Here is a 21,764-nt window from a genome sequence, read left to right as displayed (position 1 = left end):
CCTCCAATGCACCGGCTTATTTTGGCAGAATCCACTGCACAGATCCTTACCCCAATCCTTGGCTAGCTGGGTGGGGGTGGAACTGAAGTTCCCCTGCGGTTGTTTCTTTATTTTGAAGCAGACACGCTCGCTCTTTTTTCATAAGCCTGGGCTGGCGTCCTGTCGGGTGGTGGAATAGCTGAGGTTCAGCGAGGGGAGACCTGCCTAGCTCAGTGGCAGGGCCTTTCCCCTTGCATACAGACGGTCACGGGTTCAATCCCACCATCGCCTCCGGGAATCAGAAGATTCAGGGCAGGTAAAAATAAAGTCGTTAAACTGTGGAACTCCTTTCTGCAGGAGACAGCGATGGGCATCAAAGAGTTTTGGGCAAATCCACAAAGCAGAAGGGCTACTGGCCACGATGGCTATGCTCTGGTTGGAAGCAATTATGCTTCTGAAAGCCAGTGGCTGGAAGCTGCATTAGGGAAGACAGCTCTTGTGTTCGAATCATGCCTCCAGGCTTCCCACGGGCATTTGGGTGGCGGCTGTGGGAACAGGACGCTGGACTCAATGGGCCCCTTTGCCCTGATCCTTATGTTCTTAAAGGAGACTTTGACTGGGTTCGGATTGCTGCGGCACCTAGCTCTCTGTAATCCCTACACTGGCTGGCAGCAACTCTCAGGCAGGGAATCTCTCCCAGCCCGGCTTGGCGATGGCGGGGATTGAACCTGGAGCCTTCTGCATGGAAGGGGGAAGCTTTGTCCCTGAGCCACATCCCTTCCCCGGCAGCCTGGCTCGGTATAAAGCGCTTTCGTCTGTCCCCAAGCAGAGTAATTAATCCGGCCTCCCACGGGGGTCTCCTGCTGTCCCACTGCGGGAGGTAAGCAAAGAAGGATTTTTCTCGGAAGAAAACAGCCTCTCCCTGACTCTTAAATGTGTGCATATTTAGCGTGCTGGTATGATTCCATTTCAAGAACGCTGACCCCCTATAAGATGCATCTGCTATGGTATTTGTGAGGTCTTTCTTTTCCCTAAACAGAATCCGGCTTTGGGGCCACGCTCCTCTTTCGGCCAACAGCCTCCTCTGCCATTTGAGCCTCTTTGGTATTCGGAGGTAGACTGCCCCTGCAAATGGAGGCTTTATCTGGAGTCCACACTTAGCTATTCAGGGTGATGGATGGAGGTGGGCCCTCCGTGGATCTGCGCATCTAAGTGTTCGCAGGGAATGTTTGCCGATTAGCTGCCGTTTGGGCAAGAACCCCGTTGCGTCCAAGAGGCTCATGGTGGGGGGGCGAAGGGGGCACCTCCACACACTCCCTCCTTGAAAAAACCCCTGATATAATCAGAGGTAGGCTGCTTCGAGGTTCACTTTGAGGTGACCCTGCCTGATCTCTGCAATTAGATCTCCTCCCAGAATGTGCCTAGTTAGTTATAGACGCACAGACATATTGTGGCGGTGAGTTCCGTAAGTTAAACCTGCATGGTGCACACGCTTTTTGTCTGGCGAACCTGTGGATATTTCCAGTTCCACCGTCATTTGTTGATGTTTCTGTTCTCGTTTTTTGGGGGGATCTGAGCTCGCTGCTCTTAATGAAGTCTCGCTTTTCCTTTTGTGACGGGTCTGAACCTTCCTTTCCTGTTAAGCAGCTGGACGCACAAATCCAGGAGCACACAGCCTGCAGAGTGGAGGGCCGGCTTTGCTCTGACCTCTGTGTGCTTTTACGCATTGGGAGTGTGTGTGCGTTTCTGCATGGGAGTGTCGAGCAGTGGAATAAATAGGTGAGAGTATTTTGGGTCCGGGGTGAGGGAACAGCTCACGGCTCACTGTGTGTTTAGCTCAGTTGCTGGTCCAAGGACAAGGTGTTTTTGTAAGTTCCTACATGCCGAAAAACAGCAAACCGTGCGTGTTAACAAATTTATCTTCACGTGGGAGGAAGAGCCCGTAAGTTGAAGTGGGAGAGAATGAGGTATTTCACTGCAAAACACACACACTCTCACCCAAATGATTCACTTAAATCACATTTATACGTGGTTCATGTCTGTTTTCGGTAATGGCTGACAAAACCCAGCCAGATGGGCAGGGTAGAAATAATAAATTGTTGTTGTTGTTGTTGTTGTTGTTGTGCAAGAACCCTGAAAGGCAGGTCCTTGTTCTTATTTATCCCTGCCGTGGGGATGGGGAAGAGGCCATAAAATCCACTTTGCTGCAGCCCCGTGGAATGTTTTGTGTATACATGCTCTGCACTCCTTTACAACGACCCTGGGAGGTAGGCGAACGCTGCCCCGTTTCCTCCCCATTTTGCAGCAAGGGGGGTGGGCAGCTGAACGGGGCTGCATGAGTGAAGTTGCAGCCAAAGTCATATTTGAACCAGGAAGTTTTTTGGCTCATAGCTCAGGGACGTCACCGCTATGCTTAATGGTAACCTGTTGCTTTTTTAAAAAATTATCCTTTGGTTGTAAGAAGAGGGCAGAGAAAGGGGTCGTGCAAGCTGCTTAGAGATGCATTTATATTTAGATATGTCCAGTCGGTTTGTGTGGCTCAGCGCCAGAGGCCCTAGATACCTGCCGAAGGTCCTGGGTTCAGCCCCCAACGTCTGCACTTGAAACTGCAAAGACTCACTTGCCTGCCAGTGTATACAGTGGTACCTTGGGTTAAGTACTTAATTCGTTCCGGAGGTCCGTACTTAACCTGAAACTGTTCTTAACCTGAGACACCACTTTGGCTAATGGGGCCTCCTGCTGCCGCCGCGCCGCCGGAGCACGATTTCTGTTCTCATCCTGAAGCAAAGTTCTTAAACTGAAGCACTATTTCTGGGTTAGCGGCGTCTGTAACTTGAAGCGTATGTAACCTGAAGCGTATGTAACCCGAGGTACCACTGTATTTGCTTAGATCTGACTTCTGGAAGGCAGCTCCCTACGTTGCTCTTGAAAGCAGTCTTTTTATCCAACACCATGAGGACTAGAATCTTACTTAAGTAGGAAAACAGTTATCGGTGGGTGATAAGACTCTTTGCCTGAGAGACAGACTCTTTGCCTGAAACCCCAGAGAGCTGCTGGCGGCCAGTGCAGGCAATACTGAACTAGATAGACCATGGGTCTGACTCAATATAAGGCAGCTGGCTATGTTCTTTATATATATTCCCTCCCCCCATTGTATTTTATTAAATTTCAACGTTTTAAATGATCCAATACACAACTGCATTTTTTCTTTTATTTTCACGACTTCCCACCCCGCTTTCCATGGAGCTGTTGTTTTCCCCCAGCTGCTGAACCCTGTAAAAGACTATTAAATCATAACCACAATTCTATAACCTAGTGGCTTCTGTTGCTTGTAGTTCAAATCCTGCTCACGAATTCATCGTGTTGTAGTATCTTAGCAATCTGGTGGGGGAAAACATCCATTCTTCCACAAAACACTCATCAGTGGAGTCTCTTAATTTTGCTAATTCCGCATAGCCCATTATCTTGCTTATCCGTCCTTCTTTAGTGGCGACTTCCTCCTTCCATTTCTGCGCATGAGGAATCCAAGCTGCCGTTGTTACACATACATTAAAAACTTTAAACTTTTTTCCCCTGCCCCTATCATCCGCAGCTGGCCATGTTCTATCGATCCAAAGGGACGTGCTGGGCTTTTCCAGCTAAAAAAATAAATAAAAACTGAAGTGCTAGTAAATAAAAACAGCCTGCAAAGCACCTCTGCAACCCGGCCCCAAACGAGCACTCTGCACGCGTCCTGGAGACCTGCTTCTTAGCCTCCCGTCCCAAAGCCACGGTGGGCGTTCGCTAAAGGGCTGTGCCTCAACTTTTAAGACCTTGGGGCGTTGCGCTGAATCGCATGACTGATGGTCCCTGCCATGGGTGAAAGTTAATTTTTTTTAAAAGGTTGGCAGATTTCAAGCACCGTGGGGGAAGAGGCTCTTTCCACCACCCCTCCTCGCCCCTGCCGTCCGCCTGCCCCGGTTGCAAGAGCTGAGTTTTAATAGCAAGGGGTCCCGACCTCAGATGGGTGTTAACCGCAGCAGCCTGATAACAGCTGGGAGAGGAACAGGGACGTCTCCGCAGCGGGGTGTGGGTTTTGGAAGGCGTTTGGGGTTTCGAAAGGGGCCTTGTTCGCGGAAGAGCTTGGCTCTGCTATCTTACTTTTCCTGTCAAAGGTGGCGGGTGGAGTGGGGCTGCCCCATAGCAGGAGGGTCAGGGATTCTGGCCAAGGCTGGGAGTAAACCTGACCCTGTGCTTGGCTCTGGCTGTCTGACTTCTCCCTCCTCTCCCAGATTGGGGGTGGGTGGGCTTCATTTGCCCTGGCACCTTTGCATTTACTGTATTTTTCGCTCTATAAGACGCACCAGACCATAAGATGCACCTAGTTTTTGGAGGGGGAAACAAGAAAAAAAATATTTTGAATCCCAGATCTGGCTTCTGGGATAGCCTCATGCTGTTCTGGCTTCTGGGATAGCCGCGCGCAGCCTCTTCCGGACAGCGGGATGAAGGCTCCCCCAAGAGCCACTCTCCCTTTAAAGAGCTTGCAGAGTATATGTGCGGCTCTTGGAGGGTTTTCCCCGAGGAGGGAGAAGGGCAGCCCCCAAGAGGCTCCACGGGGCTCTTTAAAGGGAGCACTGAGCAGATCCTCCCGCCTGCATTCGCTCCATAAGACAAACACACATTCCCCCTTACTTTTTAGGAGGGGGGAAGTGCGTCTTACAGAGCGAAAAATATGGTATATCCCATGCCCTTTCCCCCTCCAGTCCTGGCATAGCTCAGTTAGCAGAGCATAAGACTCCTATTTCCATGGTCGTGGGTTCGAGCCAAAGATTCCTGCACTGCTGCGGGTTGGACTTGATGACCTTCAGGGGTCCCTCGACAATTCTATGATTCTAAATCCAGGACATAAGAAGAGGCTGCTGAATTAGGCCAATGACCCGTCCAGTCCGGCGTCCTCTCATCACAGTGGCCAACCAAGTGCCCCAATAGGAACCCACAAGCAGGACTTGAACACAGGACCCCTCTCCTCTCCGGCGGTTTCCAGCAACTGGTATTCAGAAGCGTTATTGCCCCCAACTGCGGAGGCAGAGCACAGCCGGCATGGTTAGCAGCCATCCATAGCCCTCAGCCGCCGTGACTTTGCCTACAGCTCTTTTAAAGTCACCTAGGTTGGTAGTCAAAGGGACGCGGGTGGCGCTGTGGTCTAAACCACTGAGCCTCCTGGGCTTGCCGATCAGAAGGTCAGTGGTTCGAATCCCCGTGACGGGGTGAGCTCCCGTTGCTCGGTCCCTGCTCCGGCCAACCTAGCAGTTCGAAAGCACGTCAAAGTGCAAGTAGATAAATAGGTACCACTTCGGCGGGAAGGTAAACGGCGTTTCCGTGCGCTGCTCTGGTTCGCCAGAAGCAGCTTAGTCATGCTGGCCACATGACCCAGAAAAACTGTCTGCGGACAAATGCCAGCTCCCTCAGCCAGTAAAGCGAGATGAGTGCACAACCCCAGAGTCGTCCGCGACTGGACCTAAAGGTAAAGGGACCCCTGACCGTTAGGTCCAGTTGTGGCTGACTCTGGGGTTGCAGCACTCATCTCGCTTTATTGGCTGCCGCATTCTGGATTAGTTGTAGTTTCCGGGTCACCTTCAAAGGTATCCGCACATAGAGCGCATTGCAGTAGTCCAAGCGAGAACCGTCTTGCCCCAAAATGGGAGCCTTTGGTGCCTAGCTTATAAATATGAGTTTCTAGCACTGTTCCTGTCACAATGCCTCGTATTCGCTGTGGATTGGGAGGTCTTGCGCCACAGAAATTCTTCCTCTTAAGTTACTGGACTTTTTGCCATAAGGGGAGCAATGGGGAAGCTGCGCTACAAAGTGTGGGATATAAACTTGCTTTGAGGCAACCTCATCTCACCTCCCTGCCAACAAATCAGAATGAAACCTCCTCCGACAGCTGAGCTCATCCCATCGCCCTGCTCAGAAATGAAGGCGATTGCTGCAGAAAGAGGTTGTCTGGAAACGCCTGCTGTCCTGCAAAGAATGGCTATACCAAATGCACATTTACGCTTGCAGTTAATTCCTGCTGGTGGGCTGCATCTGGTCAGCCACTGTGAGAACAGGACGCAGGGCTAGATCCAGCAGGTTTTGTGTGTGTGTGACATTTTTTTGAAAAGAACTGGGTATGTTTAGCCTGCAGAAGAGAAGATTTAAGAGGGGGCATGGCAGCTGCCTTCAAACAATGGGCTGTCTCTCACACAGGAGGCAGAGCAGAGAACGTAAGCCAGGTCTTCCTGATGGTCAGATCGGTGGTTGTTGCAATTTGCAATAAGAAGCCTGGTTCTGGTTTTCCTTCTGTGCCTCCTTGTTAAGTTGCAAATGGATGGAGAAGCGAATGTGGCCGGAAAAAGGAAGAGCACAGGATCTCCCAGCCGCAGGGGTGCAGACCATTAAAATATGTCAGGCCTGAGACCTCTAACATGTACAGAGTTCCCTGGGAAGCAGGGGATTGGCTGTAAAACTTTGGTAGCTTTGCAAGGGGAGACAGCGTCTCCTGACAACTCTCTCTCTCCCCCTCTTTAAAAAAAAATATACTTTATTGAAATTTGTATATAACATAGATAATGTACACATTCATGAATGAACAAAAATATAAACAGAACCGTATAAACCATATACATATAGTCTTGTATATGTTTACAAAAGATTTATGCTGTCTCTTTTTCCCCCCTTATCTTTTTACTAGCATAAATTAAAATAAATGAGAATAGACTTCCTATCATTTCCCGGTGCATACTCTTTTTCTGATGATGAATGTACCTATCATTATAGCTGACTCTTTCTATATTTTCTAATACATTCTTACAATAATTCGTACCTTTTGTCTTGTTTCTTATGGGTTACTTTAGACGAACGTCAGTCGAATGCTGCCACAGACATTATACCACTGTTATGGTTTCGTAGATATCTCTTATATTTATCCCGTTTTTGAACAAACACTTGTCTTGTATTACCTCTCAAACTGTTAGTCAGTTGCGCCGTATCTGCATATTCCTGTAATTTACATTGCCAATCCGAGAATGTTGGATCATTTCCCCCTTTCCAGTTCATTGCTACCAGTGTTTGAGCATCCTTAGCAAACTAAAGCTCCCAGGATTCTTTGGAAGTCGGGAGGGTCAAAGTGGTATCTCAGTGTGCAGAGCCAGGGGAGTGGCAGTGTGACGACAAGGAGTGGTCAGAGGGAGAAAAGGGAGAAGACCGGGGGGAGGAGGTATTGGAATCTGAAAAGGCAACAGGCTTTTGTGAGCAGGGAGAGTGTGTGGCATAGAGCAGTGCAGAAGCAGAGGCTGGAGAGGAGGGGCCAAGAGGCCGAGTTGAGGCAGGCTGCCGAAGAATCCAGGAGGTCTCCCCCTCCTGCGATGGGAAGCTCTCCTCCTGCCCCCTGGTCTCCCAGGACCAGGAGAGGTATGAAGAGGGCCGAGTACAGGCAGACAAGGCATTGGAGTCTCAGATTGCTTGGGAAGGAACTGGAGGAGGAGGAGACTTAGGGAGCTGGGGGAAGACACAGTCCTTGCAACTCTACCGGAAGAGCTGCTGCGCTCACTAGGCCTGGCCTCCAGAGCTGCTTTGTTTCTTTGAATAAGAGGAGAAGTTCCCTGGCACTGTGTGAGTTATTGCTAACCTGGTCCTGACAACACGTAGCTTTGGAGCTTGCAGAACAAACTGCTCCTGAGTTTTCCCCACGCACCTTCTCCAAAGTAACCCTGGGAGCCCATCCTCAGTGGCCGACTCCCCTCCTTCCATTCTGATTGGCCCCAGCCAGCACAAAGGATGAGAAGACTTCTCGGTGGCTTAAAAACTTCCCTTTCATGCAGGAAAATGAGCCTATCGCTCAGTTGGGTTGCAGGTTGGGTTGCTAGAATTTGCCACAACATCTTCCAAGTGACCTCATTTCCATTTCGAATATTTCAAATATTTCTCCTTATAGTTAAGTATTTTTATTTTACTTAATGGGGGGGTATGTGTGGATATGACCTGGACTTTTCACCTCTAGGGTGACCCTTTCTGTTTTGGGTTGGTTCCCTGCAACAAAGGGAGCCGGTGTGGTGTAGTGGTTAAGAGCAGTAGACTCGTAATCTGGTGAACCGGGTTCGCTTCCCCGCTCCTCCACATGCAGCTGCTGGGTGACCTTGGGCCAGTCACACTTCTCTGAAGTCTCTCAGCCCCACTCACCTCACAGAGTGTTTGTTGTGGGGGAGGAAGGGAAAGGAGAATGTTAGCTGCTTTGAGACTCCTTCGGATAGTGATAAAGTGGGATATCAAATCCAAACTTTTCTTCTTCTTCAAAGGACACATCCACACCAAACACGTAATGCATATTTAAAAGCACACGTTTCCACTCTCCTGGATCCTGGGAACCATAGTTTAAGGGTGCTGGGAATTGTAGCTCTGTGGCAAGGTACCCAGAATTCTTTTGGGGGGAAGCCGTTTTCTTGGAATGCACTGTGTGGATGCGACCCAAAATGGCGGGATCCCAGAGGTGCTTGTTTGGCCTTCCCCCTACCCCCCCCCCCAGCTCTGGCTCACTTCCACCCCCCTTTTTGCTCGAGATTGTTTTCTCAGCCTGGTGTGGGCCTTTGTTGTTGTCTAGGACGGCTGCTATTTCTGGGGCTGCTCTGCGCTCCGCCAGGAATGTTCCCCGGAGTTTCTCACCGCCGAGGGAAACGTAGAGCCGGTGCCTCCGGAACGGCAATAAAACGGTTGGCTGGCGCTGCCAGGAAGGGCTCACAAGGCCTTCCTGTTCCTTAGATCGGAGATGAGCCGTAGCTCACTGAAAGAGCACGTGCTTTGAGTGCAGAAGGTACGGGGTTCGATCCCCAGGCAGAGCTGGGAATATCCTGTATGAAACCCTGGGCCAAGCTTCCTCAATCTCAGCCCTCCAGATGTTTCGAGACTACAATTCCCATCGTCCCTGACCACTGGTCCTGCTAGCTAGGGATCATGGGAGTTGTAGGCCAAAAACAACTGGAGGGCCGAGGTTGAGGAAGCCTGCCCTGGACAGTTGCTGCCGCTCAGTGTGTACACTATTGAGCTGGATCATGGGTAGGCAAACTAAGGCCCAGGGGCTGGAACTGGCCCAGTCGCCTTCTAAATCCGGCCTGCGGATAATCCGTGAATCAGTGTGTTTTTACATGAGTGGAATGTGTCCTTTTATTTAAAATATACCTCTGGGTTATTTGTGGGGCCTGCCTGGTGTTTTTACATGAGTAGAATGTGTGCTTTTATTTAAAATGCATCTCCGGGTTATTTGAGGGGCATAGGAATTCGTTCACCCCCCCCCCCATATAGTCCGGCCCCCCACAAGGTCTGAGGGACAGTGGACCGGCCCCCTGCTGAAAAAGGTTTCTGACCCCTGAGATGGATGGACCGAAGGTCTGAACTGGAATAAGGCAGCCTTCATTGGTCCTATGAACTAACAGGTGACCATCATCTACAGAAGCACAGGTCCCCACTTCTGAACTAGCCTCATATCGCCAGCTTTGACCGGCAGGGTCTCTTCAGCATCTCAGGCAGAGGGAGCGTCTTGTGCCATCGGAGGCCAGTGGCCAACCAAGGGATGGAGCTTGGTGGCACATTGCCTGCCTTGCGTGTGGAAGGTCTCGGGTTCAATATCTCCGTTCTGAGCAGCTGATAACCTTGTGGAGGACACTCCAGGCTTCTTCTAAAGCTTATCTTTAACCAGAAGAAGAACCAAAGCTCTCCAGTCTTCCCTGGATATAAATAGACCTTTGCTTGCAAACTGCACCACCTATCCCTGGGCCAAAGGTCAGTGCCGGGTATGTGTGTGTGTGTCCCTCTTCTCTGAACGCATCTTGTGGAAGGCTGTCTTCCGCCAGTCGTTTTACTCTGCAATCGTTCTGTTTCGCCACATGTCTGGAGGCTAGAAGGACATGTTGTTGTTGTTTGAAACGAGCAGCAGAAAACGGGAGGGGGCACACTAGCGATATCCCCCACATCTGAATATGGAACAGATTGAGGTTGAATCCTGACAAGACAGAAGTACTGTTATTGGGGGACAGGGGGCAAGCAGGTGTGGAGGACTCCCTGGTCCTGAATGGGGCAACTGTGCCCCTGAAGGACCAGATGCACAGCCTGGGAGTCATTTTGGACTCACAGCTGACCATGGAGACCCAGGTCAATTCTGTGTCCAGGGCAGCTATTTACCAGCTCCATCTGGTACACAGGATGAGACCCCACCTGCCCGCAGACTGTCTCGACAGAGTGGTGCATGCTCTGGTTATCTCCCGCTTGGACTACTGCAATGCGCTCTACGTGGGGCTATCTTTGAAGGTGACCCGGAAACTACAACTAATCCAGAATGCGGCAGCTAGACTGGTGACTGGGAGTGGCCACTGAGACCACATAACACCGTATTGAAAGACCTACATTGGCTCCAGGTTGTTTCCGAGCACAATTCAAAGTGTTGGTGCTGACCTTTAAAGCCCTAAACGGCCTCAGCCCAGTATCCCTGAAGGAGCGTCTCCACCCCCAGGTGTCTGCCCAGACACTGAGGTCCAGCACCGAGGGCCTTCTGGTGGTTCCCTCATTGCGAGAAGTGAGGTTACAGGGAACCAGGCAGAGGGCCTTCTCGGTAGTGGCACTCGCCCTGTGGCGCGCCCTCCCACCAGATGTCAAATAAATAAACAACTATCTGATGTTTAGAAGACATCTGAAGGCAGCCCTGTTTAGGGGAGTATTTAATGACTGACATTTTAATGTACAGTGGTACCTCGGGTTAAGAACTTAATTCGTTCCGGAGGTCCGTTCTTAACCTAAAACTGTTTTTAACCTGAGGTACCACTTTAGCTAATGGGGCCTTCTGCTGCCGCTGCGCGATTTCTGTTCTCATCCTGAAGCAAAGTTCTTAACCCGAGGTACTATTTCTGAGTCAGCGGAGTCTGCAACCTGAAGCATCTGTAGCCCGAGATACCACTGTATTTTTAATCTTTTGTTGGAAGGGGTATACCGGTAAATACTAAATTATTATTATGAATATCCCCCCGTGTCTGAATGCACCCCAGTAAAGTGGAACGATTGGCATTATTGCATCAACTGCTAAAGTGGAATGATGTTTGGAAGGTGCAAGTCACTGGAGCAACAAGAGACAAGCCAGTACAAGACATAAGGTACTTGAAGGCATCATGTCTCTCTTTAAAACGTTCGATTCTCCCGGCTATTGAGCGCTGGGGTCTTCCCCTCCGGACAGTTTGCTAGTGCCCTCCTTAAAGTCCTGCATTGCATGGGGTCTGGCTAGATGACCCCTGGGGGTCCCACTTCCAACTCTATGATTTGATGTGGTGCCCACAGCCGGGCACAGCAAATCCCAGATGCAGCCTGAAAAGTGTAGCATGCTTTATTCTGTCTCTTATAAGAAAAAAAACCTGCTCCTTTTCCCTTATGGGGTACCCAAGAGCCTGTATAGAGTCCTTATGTAGGTTCTCCATCGGTAGGAGAAAATAACAGAGGCCAACCAGAGAATATTGAGAAGCAAAGCAGCTAGTAAGCCTGATCTTTATTGATCTGTTGCAACAGGGTCACCACTCACCACACGCAGGAGGGAGGAGGAACCCAGAACAATGGTGCGCAAGGCCTTATATAGACTTTTGAAATTGCCCACCCTCTAGCTCAAGACCACCTCCCCAATACATCATACATACATCACAGAAGAGGCGGTCTACAGCAGAAATAGATCACAGGAGGCAGTCTACAGCAGAAAACCTGTCTGCCAGGGTACCTGATAATGGTCACTGATTGTATTACTTGGGCAATCTGGCCATTCTTTTGTGATGGTAAACACTCAGTTCCTGAATCCAGATCACAGGCTCACCCTATTCATACACAGATACGCCCTTAAGACAGGATTTGTGAGCAAAGAGACAATGGGGAGGTTTTCCCATTTCCTTCCTCCTTGCAGAGGAAGATTTGAGATCAATTTGGGAGAGTCAAAATGGCTTCACGATTGTTCTCCTATACTATTTCAGACACGTGGTTTATATTTTATATCTTAGACCTTGTAATTCTCATAACACTCTCCAATATTGCATTTGGGTGCGACTGGATTCTTCAAGCAGAGGTGCATCAGACTGACTCGCCTTCGGGGGAAGGAGCTTCCCTGTTGTGTCTCTGTACGTGTCACTGATCTGGGCTGAATCCCTGCTTGAGAACAGAGATTTGGACCGAAAATACTAAGTACCGTCGCTCCTCTGAGGCCCAGGTGTCCCCCATCCTCCCACATGATTGCATTTCAACAAAAATCTTCTTTTTTAGAGTCAACATGGTGTCAGTGTTAGAGCAGTGCTTCTCAAAGGGTGTGGCAGGAGAGGCTGGGAAGATTCAAGGACAATCACAGAAACATTTAAACATTTCAGTGCAGCATAGTATAGTATCAATATCAATATATTTTTATTTGCAGAATGTGGATATCAAGAGAAATTGCAAGCTCACGCCTCTCATTGTAAGCATACTTAAGGTACTTATGTAAGAGGCTCGTTTATAATTTTATTTTGGGAATGAGTCGTGTTCTTGTGTAGCTGCGTCGCGTTATCCTTTCTAGATGTCCCATGATAAAGCAGTTGTGTTCTATGCTATAAATCAAACCCCACGTTGGGCAAAAAATTCCTGGACTAGACCATGGGTAGGCAAACTAAGACCTGGGGCCTGGATCCGGCCCAATCGCCTTCTCAATCCAGCCCACGGACGGTCTGGGAATCAGCGTGTTTTTACACGAGTAGAATGTGTCCTTTTATTCAAAATGCATTTTTGGGTTATTTGTGGGGCATAGGAATTCGTTCATTCCGCCCCCAAAAAATATAGTCTGGCCCCCCACAAAGTCTGAGGGACAGTGGACCGACCCCCTGCTGAAAAAGTTTGCTGACCCCTGGACTAGATGACCCTTGCGGTCGGCCTTCCAACTCTTTTTTTTAAAAAATATGTTTATTAAAGATTTTATTGGTTTACAAAAGTACACACCTTCCATTCTGTGAGTCTACGATGCGAAAAGAGAACGCTGCTGCCGGCCTGAGTAGGCAGCACTATGCGAGGTGGACCTGTGGCCCAACTCACAAAAATAAGCCAAGGCACAGGAGCCCACGGGAGAACAAAGGTGGCAGGACTTTCTGTGCCCAACTGAAGGCGGAAGCAGTGGTGGCTGGGGTGGAGTGTGTGTCCGGGGCTTAGCCTGGGCTCCTTTCACTAATTTTCACCCTCTCTTGGGCCCCCGGCCAAGAGACATCCTGTTATTTTCCTGCTGAGCGTCCTTCCCGCCCGAACTCCCCCCCTTCCACCGGCTGCCGAGGTCAAGGGGCGCGTTCTGTCCACGGGGAGGGGTCACCGCCGCAAGCTTGTCCCCCCTGAGCCAGCGTTTTCCTGTTTTGCTGAGTCGCCGTTTCCTGATCCTGGTCGGACAGAGCATTTTTTTTCAGAATGCGGTTCAGTGACCAGGACTGGCCTCCATCCTTAGGTGCCTTTGTCCTGGACCCCATCCCAAAGGGAGAAGGTGTGATGGCCTGGGATTCGGATTTCAATGCTGAACCTGAGGAATCCCAGCCTGCACAGGATTCCCCGTGAAATATACTCGGAGTTGAGTGTGGCTTTCATGCTCTTTATTCAGCTCATAGTAGTGAGGAATGAAACCTCCCCCAAGATATCTGCTTTATATACATTATTTACACAATGGGCCGCACGTGATTGGCTAATTCTGGGATTCTCCAGTAGGCCAATCTGGTTGCGGATTCACTTCCACCTGCAGCTGGATTGGGTGGCTCCTGCGGACCAATCATACTGCTGCATTGCTCTAGGACCAATCAGACTGCTGCGTTCTGGACCCTATTGTTCTAGGACCAATCACACTGCTGCATTCTGAATCCTACTGTTCTAAGACTCCCTTTTGGATCCCATTCAACTCAGTACATAACACCCCGCCTCCAGAACCAGCTGAGCCAGGGCTGGGGCCTGAGCCTGAAGGGTCCTCACCTGTGCTGGGTCCTCAGGTGCAGGCACCAGCTGAGTCTGCTCTGGCTCCTGAGGTGATGGAGGACCCATTGCCTGCAGGTGCTCCACTCTCAGCCCCATCAGAGGAAGCTGAGGTTGCCTCTAGGTCCGGTGACCCTCCAGCCTCTCCTGAGCTGCAGAGGCTCAGGGCAGAGAGGCGGAGGGAACTAAGTTCTCGCAGGAGGAGTGCTTGCCTCCAGGCCAGGAGAGGCGAGTCACCTGAGGATTGAGGCCGCCCTGTACCTCGGAGCAGATAAAAGCCAGCCAGCCCCAGTCCCAAGTTGCGGAAGCAACATTGTTGGTCGCCAGTTCCTGCCTGAACCCTGTCCTGCTTTCCAGTGGCGTAGCGTGGGGGGTGCAGGGGGGCCCGGCCGCACCGGGCGCAACATCTGGGGGGGGGGCACGCTCGCACTCGCAGCTCTCTGCCCCTACCTGGCTCACTCACTCTCTCTCACTGCAGTGCTGGCTGTGCGAATCCGATCCGAGCCGCCGGGTCGCCGCCCACTGTGGAGGGGAGGGTGCCAGGCGTGCGGTGCGGTGCGGAGAGAGAGCGAGGGACTATCTGGGGAAGGGACAGTGCAGCGGGGGGTGGGGGGCGCAAATTACTTGCCTTGCCCCGGGTGCTGACAACCCACGCTACGCCACTGCCTGAGCTCCTGACCCGCCCTGGCTCCCTGCTTGCATGCCTGTTCCTGACTTCACCCGACTCCCTGCCCTGCACCCAGCTTCAGCTGCTACGGACTGCATCCACGTTGCACCTTTGACCACAGACCGGACTTGGACCTCGCCTCTTGGGTAACCCATGGGACCAGCACAGAAGGCAAACTTGTGCATATTAGCACCCATCTCAGTGGGTCTCTGGCCCCCTCCCTGAGACTCACCTGTTTCGCACTGCCAACTCCCCAAATCTTTTCTCTCTCTGCTGTGGCCTGCAGGTTCATTGACTCCGCAGACGGTTCTCTTCCGGTGATTTATCAGCCCATTTATCCCTTCTTTATCAGTCTATTATTATTATTATTATTTATTATTAGAGTTATTTTTCTTAACAGCAGCATCACAAAAGTTCCAGCATAACAAACAGAAGAGAAACCACGAATCGAACATTTTAGCCTCGCAGTCCGGAAGCGCAAAAGTACGAAAACACAGCGCAGCTCCAAAGGGATAATGAAGGATTAACTCCTGCAAAGATCCCCTTAAAAATTAATAGCTAAAAAAAACACAAAAGTGTTTCCCCACCTGTGAGTTCCATCTTTGCTGAGAATAAAGGTTCTTTATAGGTTTGCATAGACTGGTCGCCCAGAGCGATCATGCGCCTCAACATTTTGTAGAAGAAATAAAATCATAGCATATATGGAAGGGGAAAAATGTCATTTCAGCTCTGTTCGGTTTGTGAGATATCTTTTCCAGCTGGGCAATCTGCCAGCCCCTTGAATGCCAGCAATCAAAATCATTAATATTAAAGCTCTCCCGGGATTTGGCAATACAGCTTTGTAAAATAAGAGAAATAAGTTATTTGCTTTTCAGATCTGTTTTCCATATACAGGTCCAGATGTTGGGGTTCCAGGACCCCAAAATTTTGCCCTCTTTTCTTGCCCTCATGACAGGACAATCCGGTTGGAGCTGGTAGCAGAGGCGTGCGGGAGAATACGTTTCAGAGGCTGAATGAGGGAACGCTGCTCATGCAGAGAGGCAACAGGGAGACTCCCTTGAGGACTAGTGCCTTATTATTATTTATTCCATTTATAGGTAAAGGGACCCCTGACCATTAGGTCCAGTTGTGGCCAACTCTGGGGTTGGGGTGCTCATCTCGCTTTATTGGCCGAGGGAGCCGGATGAGAACAGAAATCGTGCTCTGGCGGCGCGGCAGCAGCAGGAGGCCCCATTAGCTAAAGTGGTGCTTCAGGTTAAGAACAGTTTCAGGTTAAGTACGGACCTCCGGAACGAATTAAGTACTTAACCTGAGGTACCACTGTAATGGGTATAGAAATGGATAGACTGGGGCAAAGCAGGTGTAAAAATGCACGATGGCTTTGCTCTCAACTCTTCCAAATCCCAGATTCTGGAAGCTGCAGGAGGGAGAAAAATTGCCACTGCTGTGCTTGGGTCTCGCTTCCCGGTTTCCCATTGAGGCAGCTGGTTCATTCATTCATTCATTCATTCATTGTGTTTATATCCCATCTTTTCCTCCAAGGAGTTCCAGGTTGAACCCACGTTTCTCTATTGTTTAATCCCCACAACAGCCTGGTGAGGTAGTGGCTAGCCTGAGGTCTCACCCTGTGATTTGAACCCGGGTTTCTCCCAGATCCTAGTCTGACACTCCAACCACTACACCACGCTGCCACTGGTTGGCCTCTGCAACTGATGGGCCGTGGGCCTGATCCTGCAGGGCTCTTCTCCTTATGTTCTTGCATTCGTGAAGATAAATCGCTTCCTGCTGGAGGAAATCGCTTGCCAAAAATGTGTCTATTCGGTCAAAATTGCTTAGCGACGTGTGTGTGTGTCTCCAGATATATTTGTGCTGAAATGTTGATGAATTTTCGGGGGGGGGGCGCCTTAAAAATAAATAAATAAATTGCAAACCCACGTGGCGTTGTGGAGAAAAGAAGGCTGGGCAAACACGCCATTCCTCCGAAGCACATCCAAAATACTTTCTTTCCCTCAAAGGATTCTGGGCAATGTATACCTGAAGGAGCGTCTCCACCCCCACTGTTCTGCCTGGACACTGAGGTCCAGCGCCGAGGGCCTTCTGGCGGTTCCCTCGCTGCGAGAAGTGAGGTTACAGGGAACCAGGCAGAGGGCCTTCTCGGTAGTGGCACCCACCCTGTGGAACGCCCTCCCACCAGATGTCAAAGAGAAAAACAACTACCAAACTTTTAGAAGACACCTGAAGGCAGCCCTGTTTAGGGAAGCTTTTAATGTTTAATAGGTTATTGTATTTTAGCGTTCTGTTGGAAGCCGCTCAGAGTGGTTGGGAAAACCCAGCCAGATGGGCGGGGTATAAATAAAAAATTATTATTATTATTATTATTATTATTATTATTATTATTATTTAGTTTCACCCCCTCGCAGAGTTCCAGTTCTCAGCATCCCCTTAACAAACAGCAGTGCCCAGAATTCTTTGACGGGGGAAACATTATTTAAAAGTATAGCATGTATGCAGCCTGAGACTAAGAAAATGAGAATCTGAAATTGGAGAGGATTCACCCACCCGCTAAGTTTGGGGGCCAGCGAGGGGTGTGGCCAGGGGAAATGGGGTGTGGCCTGGAGGAGATTCCCAAGGGCCAGGTTTAGAGGTTTGGGGGGCCGCACTTGCCTCCTGGGTCTTCAGGTTCCTCTTCTGGATTCGCCTGGCAATAATTTCACTCGCCAAGTGCGAGAAGGCAGGGATTTGTATCTGCTAGGTGGGGAAATGTCAGGCGCTTGCCCTATCACACGTCTTGCAGCAGCCGAGCTCAGTGGCGTAGCGTGGGGGGTGCAGGGGGGCCCGGCCGCACCGGGCGCAACATCTGGGGGGGGGGCGCTCGCACTCGCAGCTCTCTGCCCCTACTAAAATCCATGGGTTAGGGGGCGCAAATTACTTGCCTTGCCCCGGGTGCTGACAACCCATGCTACGCCACTGGCCGAGCTACATTTCAAGCTGAAGATAAGCTGTTGTAGAACAATAACTTTCTCCCCCACCCCTTAGAATAAGGGCGACTGACCTCTAGGTGTTTAAATCACCCGCTGAATAATGCATAGACCATCTGTGGAGGCTGCCAAAAGGCGACTAGTTGAGGAGGCAGCAAGATATTTTGGTTTATCAGGGTGGAGAAGGCCCTTGTTTCAAGAACCTCAAAAGACCCTGCTTTTGTCAAGCATCCTGTTCTCACAGCAGCCAACCAGATTCCCCTATGATTGATGGATTTATTGCATTTAGATCCCACCTTTTCCTCCAAGGATCTCAGAGTGGCCTATATGGTTTCCTGCCTTCCCTTCTCCATTTAATTCCCTGAAAGTGACCAGCCTAAGGTCACACCCAGTGAGTTTTGTGGCCGAGCAGAGATTTGAACTCTGGTCCTTGCCAGGTCCTAGTCTGATGCTCTAACCACTATACCACGCTGTACCAAGCAAGACCCGAGCCCATAGACCCCTCTGCCCGCCGCCGAGCCCTGTCAACTGGCAGAGACAGAACACACGTCAACAGCCTCGTTTTCGTTGGAGAAAGGTTGGCGGGTGCGAACGTGGTCATGCTTTGAAATGGCTTCCATTTGCACTTGCAACTGCCGCAGGAAAATTTGGGGTTGGCTTTTACTGCTCAACTCTCCACCAAGGAATTCAGTGTCCCCTAAATCAGTTATCAGTCAGAGGAAAATGAGTGGAGGCAGGCACCTGCAGAAGAAAAAGCAAGGCGGATCTTTCGTTTTCTGTTGCAACAGAGGCCCCCTCCCCCCTCCCCTCCACATCTTGCAAGGAGGTGAGGACCCTGAACAAAGTTGTGCGAGAACTTTTCTTTTATAAATATTTTATTGAGTTTTACATAAAAAAAAAGAAACAACAAAAAGTGAACAGAAACAGAAAAAATACAAAATTGCACAAACACAAAACGACTAAAGTAACAAAGAAAAAAGACAAGAATAAAAACAATTTTATCTTCATAATGTTTCTTGCATTAACTTATTTCTCCGACTTCCCCAGACCTCCCTTCCCTGTATTCCAAGTCATATATTCAAAGAACAAATCCCTTCCCTCTGTCTTAATTAATTTTTATCTTAATTTTGATATCTTAATATAGCTTAATCTTCTTGTTTCTTAAAATATCAGATCTTTTAATTTTTAAACTTTTTACTAATAACCTTTTATATTCAATCTGATGTCATTCTAACATTCATTAATCTTGTAATATTTCTGTAAATAATCTTTAAACTTCCTCCAATCTTCCTTCACCGTCTCTTCTCCCTGATCTCTGATTCTGCCAGTCATTTCAGCCAATTCCATGTAGTCCATTACTTTCATCTGCCATTCTTCCAGAGTGGGTAACTCTTGTGTCTTCCAATACTGTGCGATGAGTATTCTTGCTGCTGCAAAGTTGTGCGAGAACTTTTAAAGATTTTCGAAATTGCCCAGTCCCTTAGCCAAAGGCCACCCAAAAGCACCACAGAAAGAGGTGATGAAATAAAACTGAAATCTGAGAGTGTGGTTTGTCTCCTGTTGGTCAAGATACAATGGTCGCTGCATTACCTGGCCAGTCTGGGCTATTCTTTGGAGATGCTAAATACTTCAGGTCACAGACTTACTCTATTCCTACACAAAAGATGCCCTTAAGACAGGAGCTGAAGGATGTGTAAGTGAAAAGAACCATTGGGAGAGATTTTCCTAAGATATTTCCTTCTGCAAAGGAAATATTTGGGGTCATCAAGAGTCAAGATGGCTTTGGGATTGCTGTTCGATTTCAGACATGTGGTTTATGAACTTATGGATGTATTCTTAAAGGTAAAGGTAAAGGGACCCCTGACCATTAGGTCCAGTCGCGGATGACTCTGGGGTTGCGGCGCTCATCTCACTTTACTGGCCGAGGGAGCCGGTGTACAGCTGGTCATGTGGCCAGCATGACTAAGCCGCTTCTGGTGAACCAGAGCAGCACATGGAAACGCCGTTTACCTTCCCGCCGGAGCGGTACCTATTCTCCTTGCACTTTGACATGCTTTCAAATGGTTAGGTGGGCAGGAGCTGTGCCATTAAAAAAAGAAATACTGTATTTTTTGCTCTACAAGATCACTTTTTCCCTCCTAAAAAGTAAGGGGAAATGTGTGTGCTTCTTATGGAGCGAATGCAGGCTGCGCAGCTATCCCAGAAGCCAGAACAGCAAGAGGGATCGCTGCTTTCGCTGCGCAGCGATCCCTCTTGTTGTTCTGGCTTCTGAGATTCAGAATATTTTTTTTCTTGTTTTCCTCCTCCAAAAACTAGGTACGTCTTATGGTCTGGTGCGTCTTATAGAGCGAAAAATACGGTAGCTAAATTTAAAGAATGGAACGAAATTAAATAACCCAACATGTTAGTGATTTGCTTTCTCTTGTCCCAAAGCGGGGCGGCGCCTTCCACGTTTCCCACCCCGGTGTGTCGAGACGCCTTTGCGACCGTAGCGGCCACCCTGCTCATACCCTGCCTTTCTCTGCCTTGCAGTTGTGTTTGTCTGCTGCGCCCCCGACATCTTCCGCGAGCTCATGGTCCACGCACATCGCGAGGGGCTCGCCGCGGGCGAATACGCCTTCCTCTACATCGACCTCTTTGGGGCGAGCCTGCAGGGCTCCACATTCCCCGACCGGCAGCTCCCCTGGCGACGGGGCGACGGGAACGACACCGTTGCCCGCGAGGCCTACAAGGTAAGGCTCCCGTGCAGCCGTCAACGCCACCCCTGGCGGGCAGTCCTTTTTCCGCCGCACGTGGTTTGAGCTGAAACGAATATGCATTTGTATGTATTTGACAGAGTTTGTCCATTGTTTCCCCCCGCAGTGCGGACTTCTGGGTTGTAGGCAATTAAGCCCCTCTCAGAGTGGAAACCCGCTGAGATTAATGGCCATATTGACACTGTACATTTAAAGCGCTGCGATGTCACTTTAAACCTGGGAAGAGGAATTGATTGTGAAGCCACCTCTGGAAATTGTAGCTCTGTGAAGGGGAATGGGGGAGTCTCCTAGCGACCCTCAGCACCCTTAACAAACTACATCTCCCAGAATTCTTGGGGGGAAGCCGTGGCATTAAGCCCCACTCAAAGTAGAGACCCATTGAAATTAATGGACTTAACATTCACACATTCACACCATGCATTTAAGAGTACTTTGATATCACTTTAAACAGCCATTGCTCCCCCCTCATTGAATACTGGGAATGGTAGTTTGTTAAAGGGCGCTGAGGGTTATTAGGTGGCCCTTATTCCCCTCACAGAGCTATAGTTTCCAGAGTTCCCCGGGACTGATTGATAAACCGTGTTGGGAATTGTAGTCTTTTAATAGGCGGTGTGTGGAAAATTCTGACTTTTCTTGGTGTGTCCCTCTGTTCAGTGTCAGGGTCCCATCTGTTGCTCCGCCCACTTTGCCTCTTGCCCCGCCCACGATGGAATGTGGCCCTCGGGCCCTCTCTAACTGGCCCTTGGGCCTCTGTGTGGCATACACCCTACTCCCCATGCAAAAGAAGGGAGACCTCTGGCTGAATATAGCCTTCAGTTACCCTGCCCACCATAGGCACCCGGCCCCTGGAAGGTCACCGATGAGGGGAATCGGCCTTCGGGCTGGGAAAAAAACCAAGCGACGGGCAGAAATTCAACAGGGGAAGCTTCTTCCTGGCAACAGCAGGTGACAGGGGAAGCTGGACTTCTGGAACTTCTGCCGGTCAGGAAGCCGTTAAAAGGCGCGGATGCTTTGCCAGGAAGCGGCCGCCGAGAGAGAAAGAGAGAAACACGGCCATTGTGCCAAGAACACCTGGCAGAGGAGACCTTGCGGAGGTTGCTGTGCTTCCGTGGGGGGACTGCGAGTGCCTGGCAGGGATCCCAGCGCCTTGGGAGCATCAGGGACGGGCATGACAATGAGGCTTTGTGACGGACTTGGAAGCTGCCCTGAGGCCGAGACGGGCTGAGGTTGGCAGCTGAGTTGGCCATTGTCAAGACTTGCTGGGGTCTCAAGTTACTAGGCCTCAGTTCTGCGCTTGGGAATCACGACGCCCTCTTCAGGCACAGAAGGGAGCTGCGGTTCGGGCAGTATCCTGCTTACAAGAGAAAATTAATCAATCTTTATTAC

General features: G+C 49.9%; 1 protein-coding gene across 2 annotated transcripts in view; it reads left to right on the top strand.

Moving 5' to 3' along the window:
* NPR1 (natriuretic peptide receptor 1) overlaps nucleotides 1–21,764 on the top strand; it is a 73,994-nt gene that overhangs the window by 4,227 nt on the left and 48,003 nt on the right. For both annotated transcript variants that reach the window (XM_083416498.1, XM_083416497.1), the window contains one exon: nucleotides 20,155–20,354. In XM_083416498.1, the coding sequence (XP_083272624.1) occupies nucleotides 20,155–20,354 (200 nt within the window). The remainder of the gene's footprint in view (nucleotides 1–20,154; nucleotides 20,355–21,764) is intronic.

The sequence above is a fragment of the Podarcis tiliguerta genome (assembly GCF_965153285.1).
Source record: "Podarcis tiliguerta genome assembly, chromosome: 16".
Lineage (NCBI taxonomy): Eukaryota > Metazoa > Chordata > Lepidosauria > Squamata > Lacertidae > Podarcis > Podarcis tiliguerta.
This window is presented reverse-complemented; position numbering and strand designations above follow the sequence as displayed.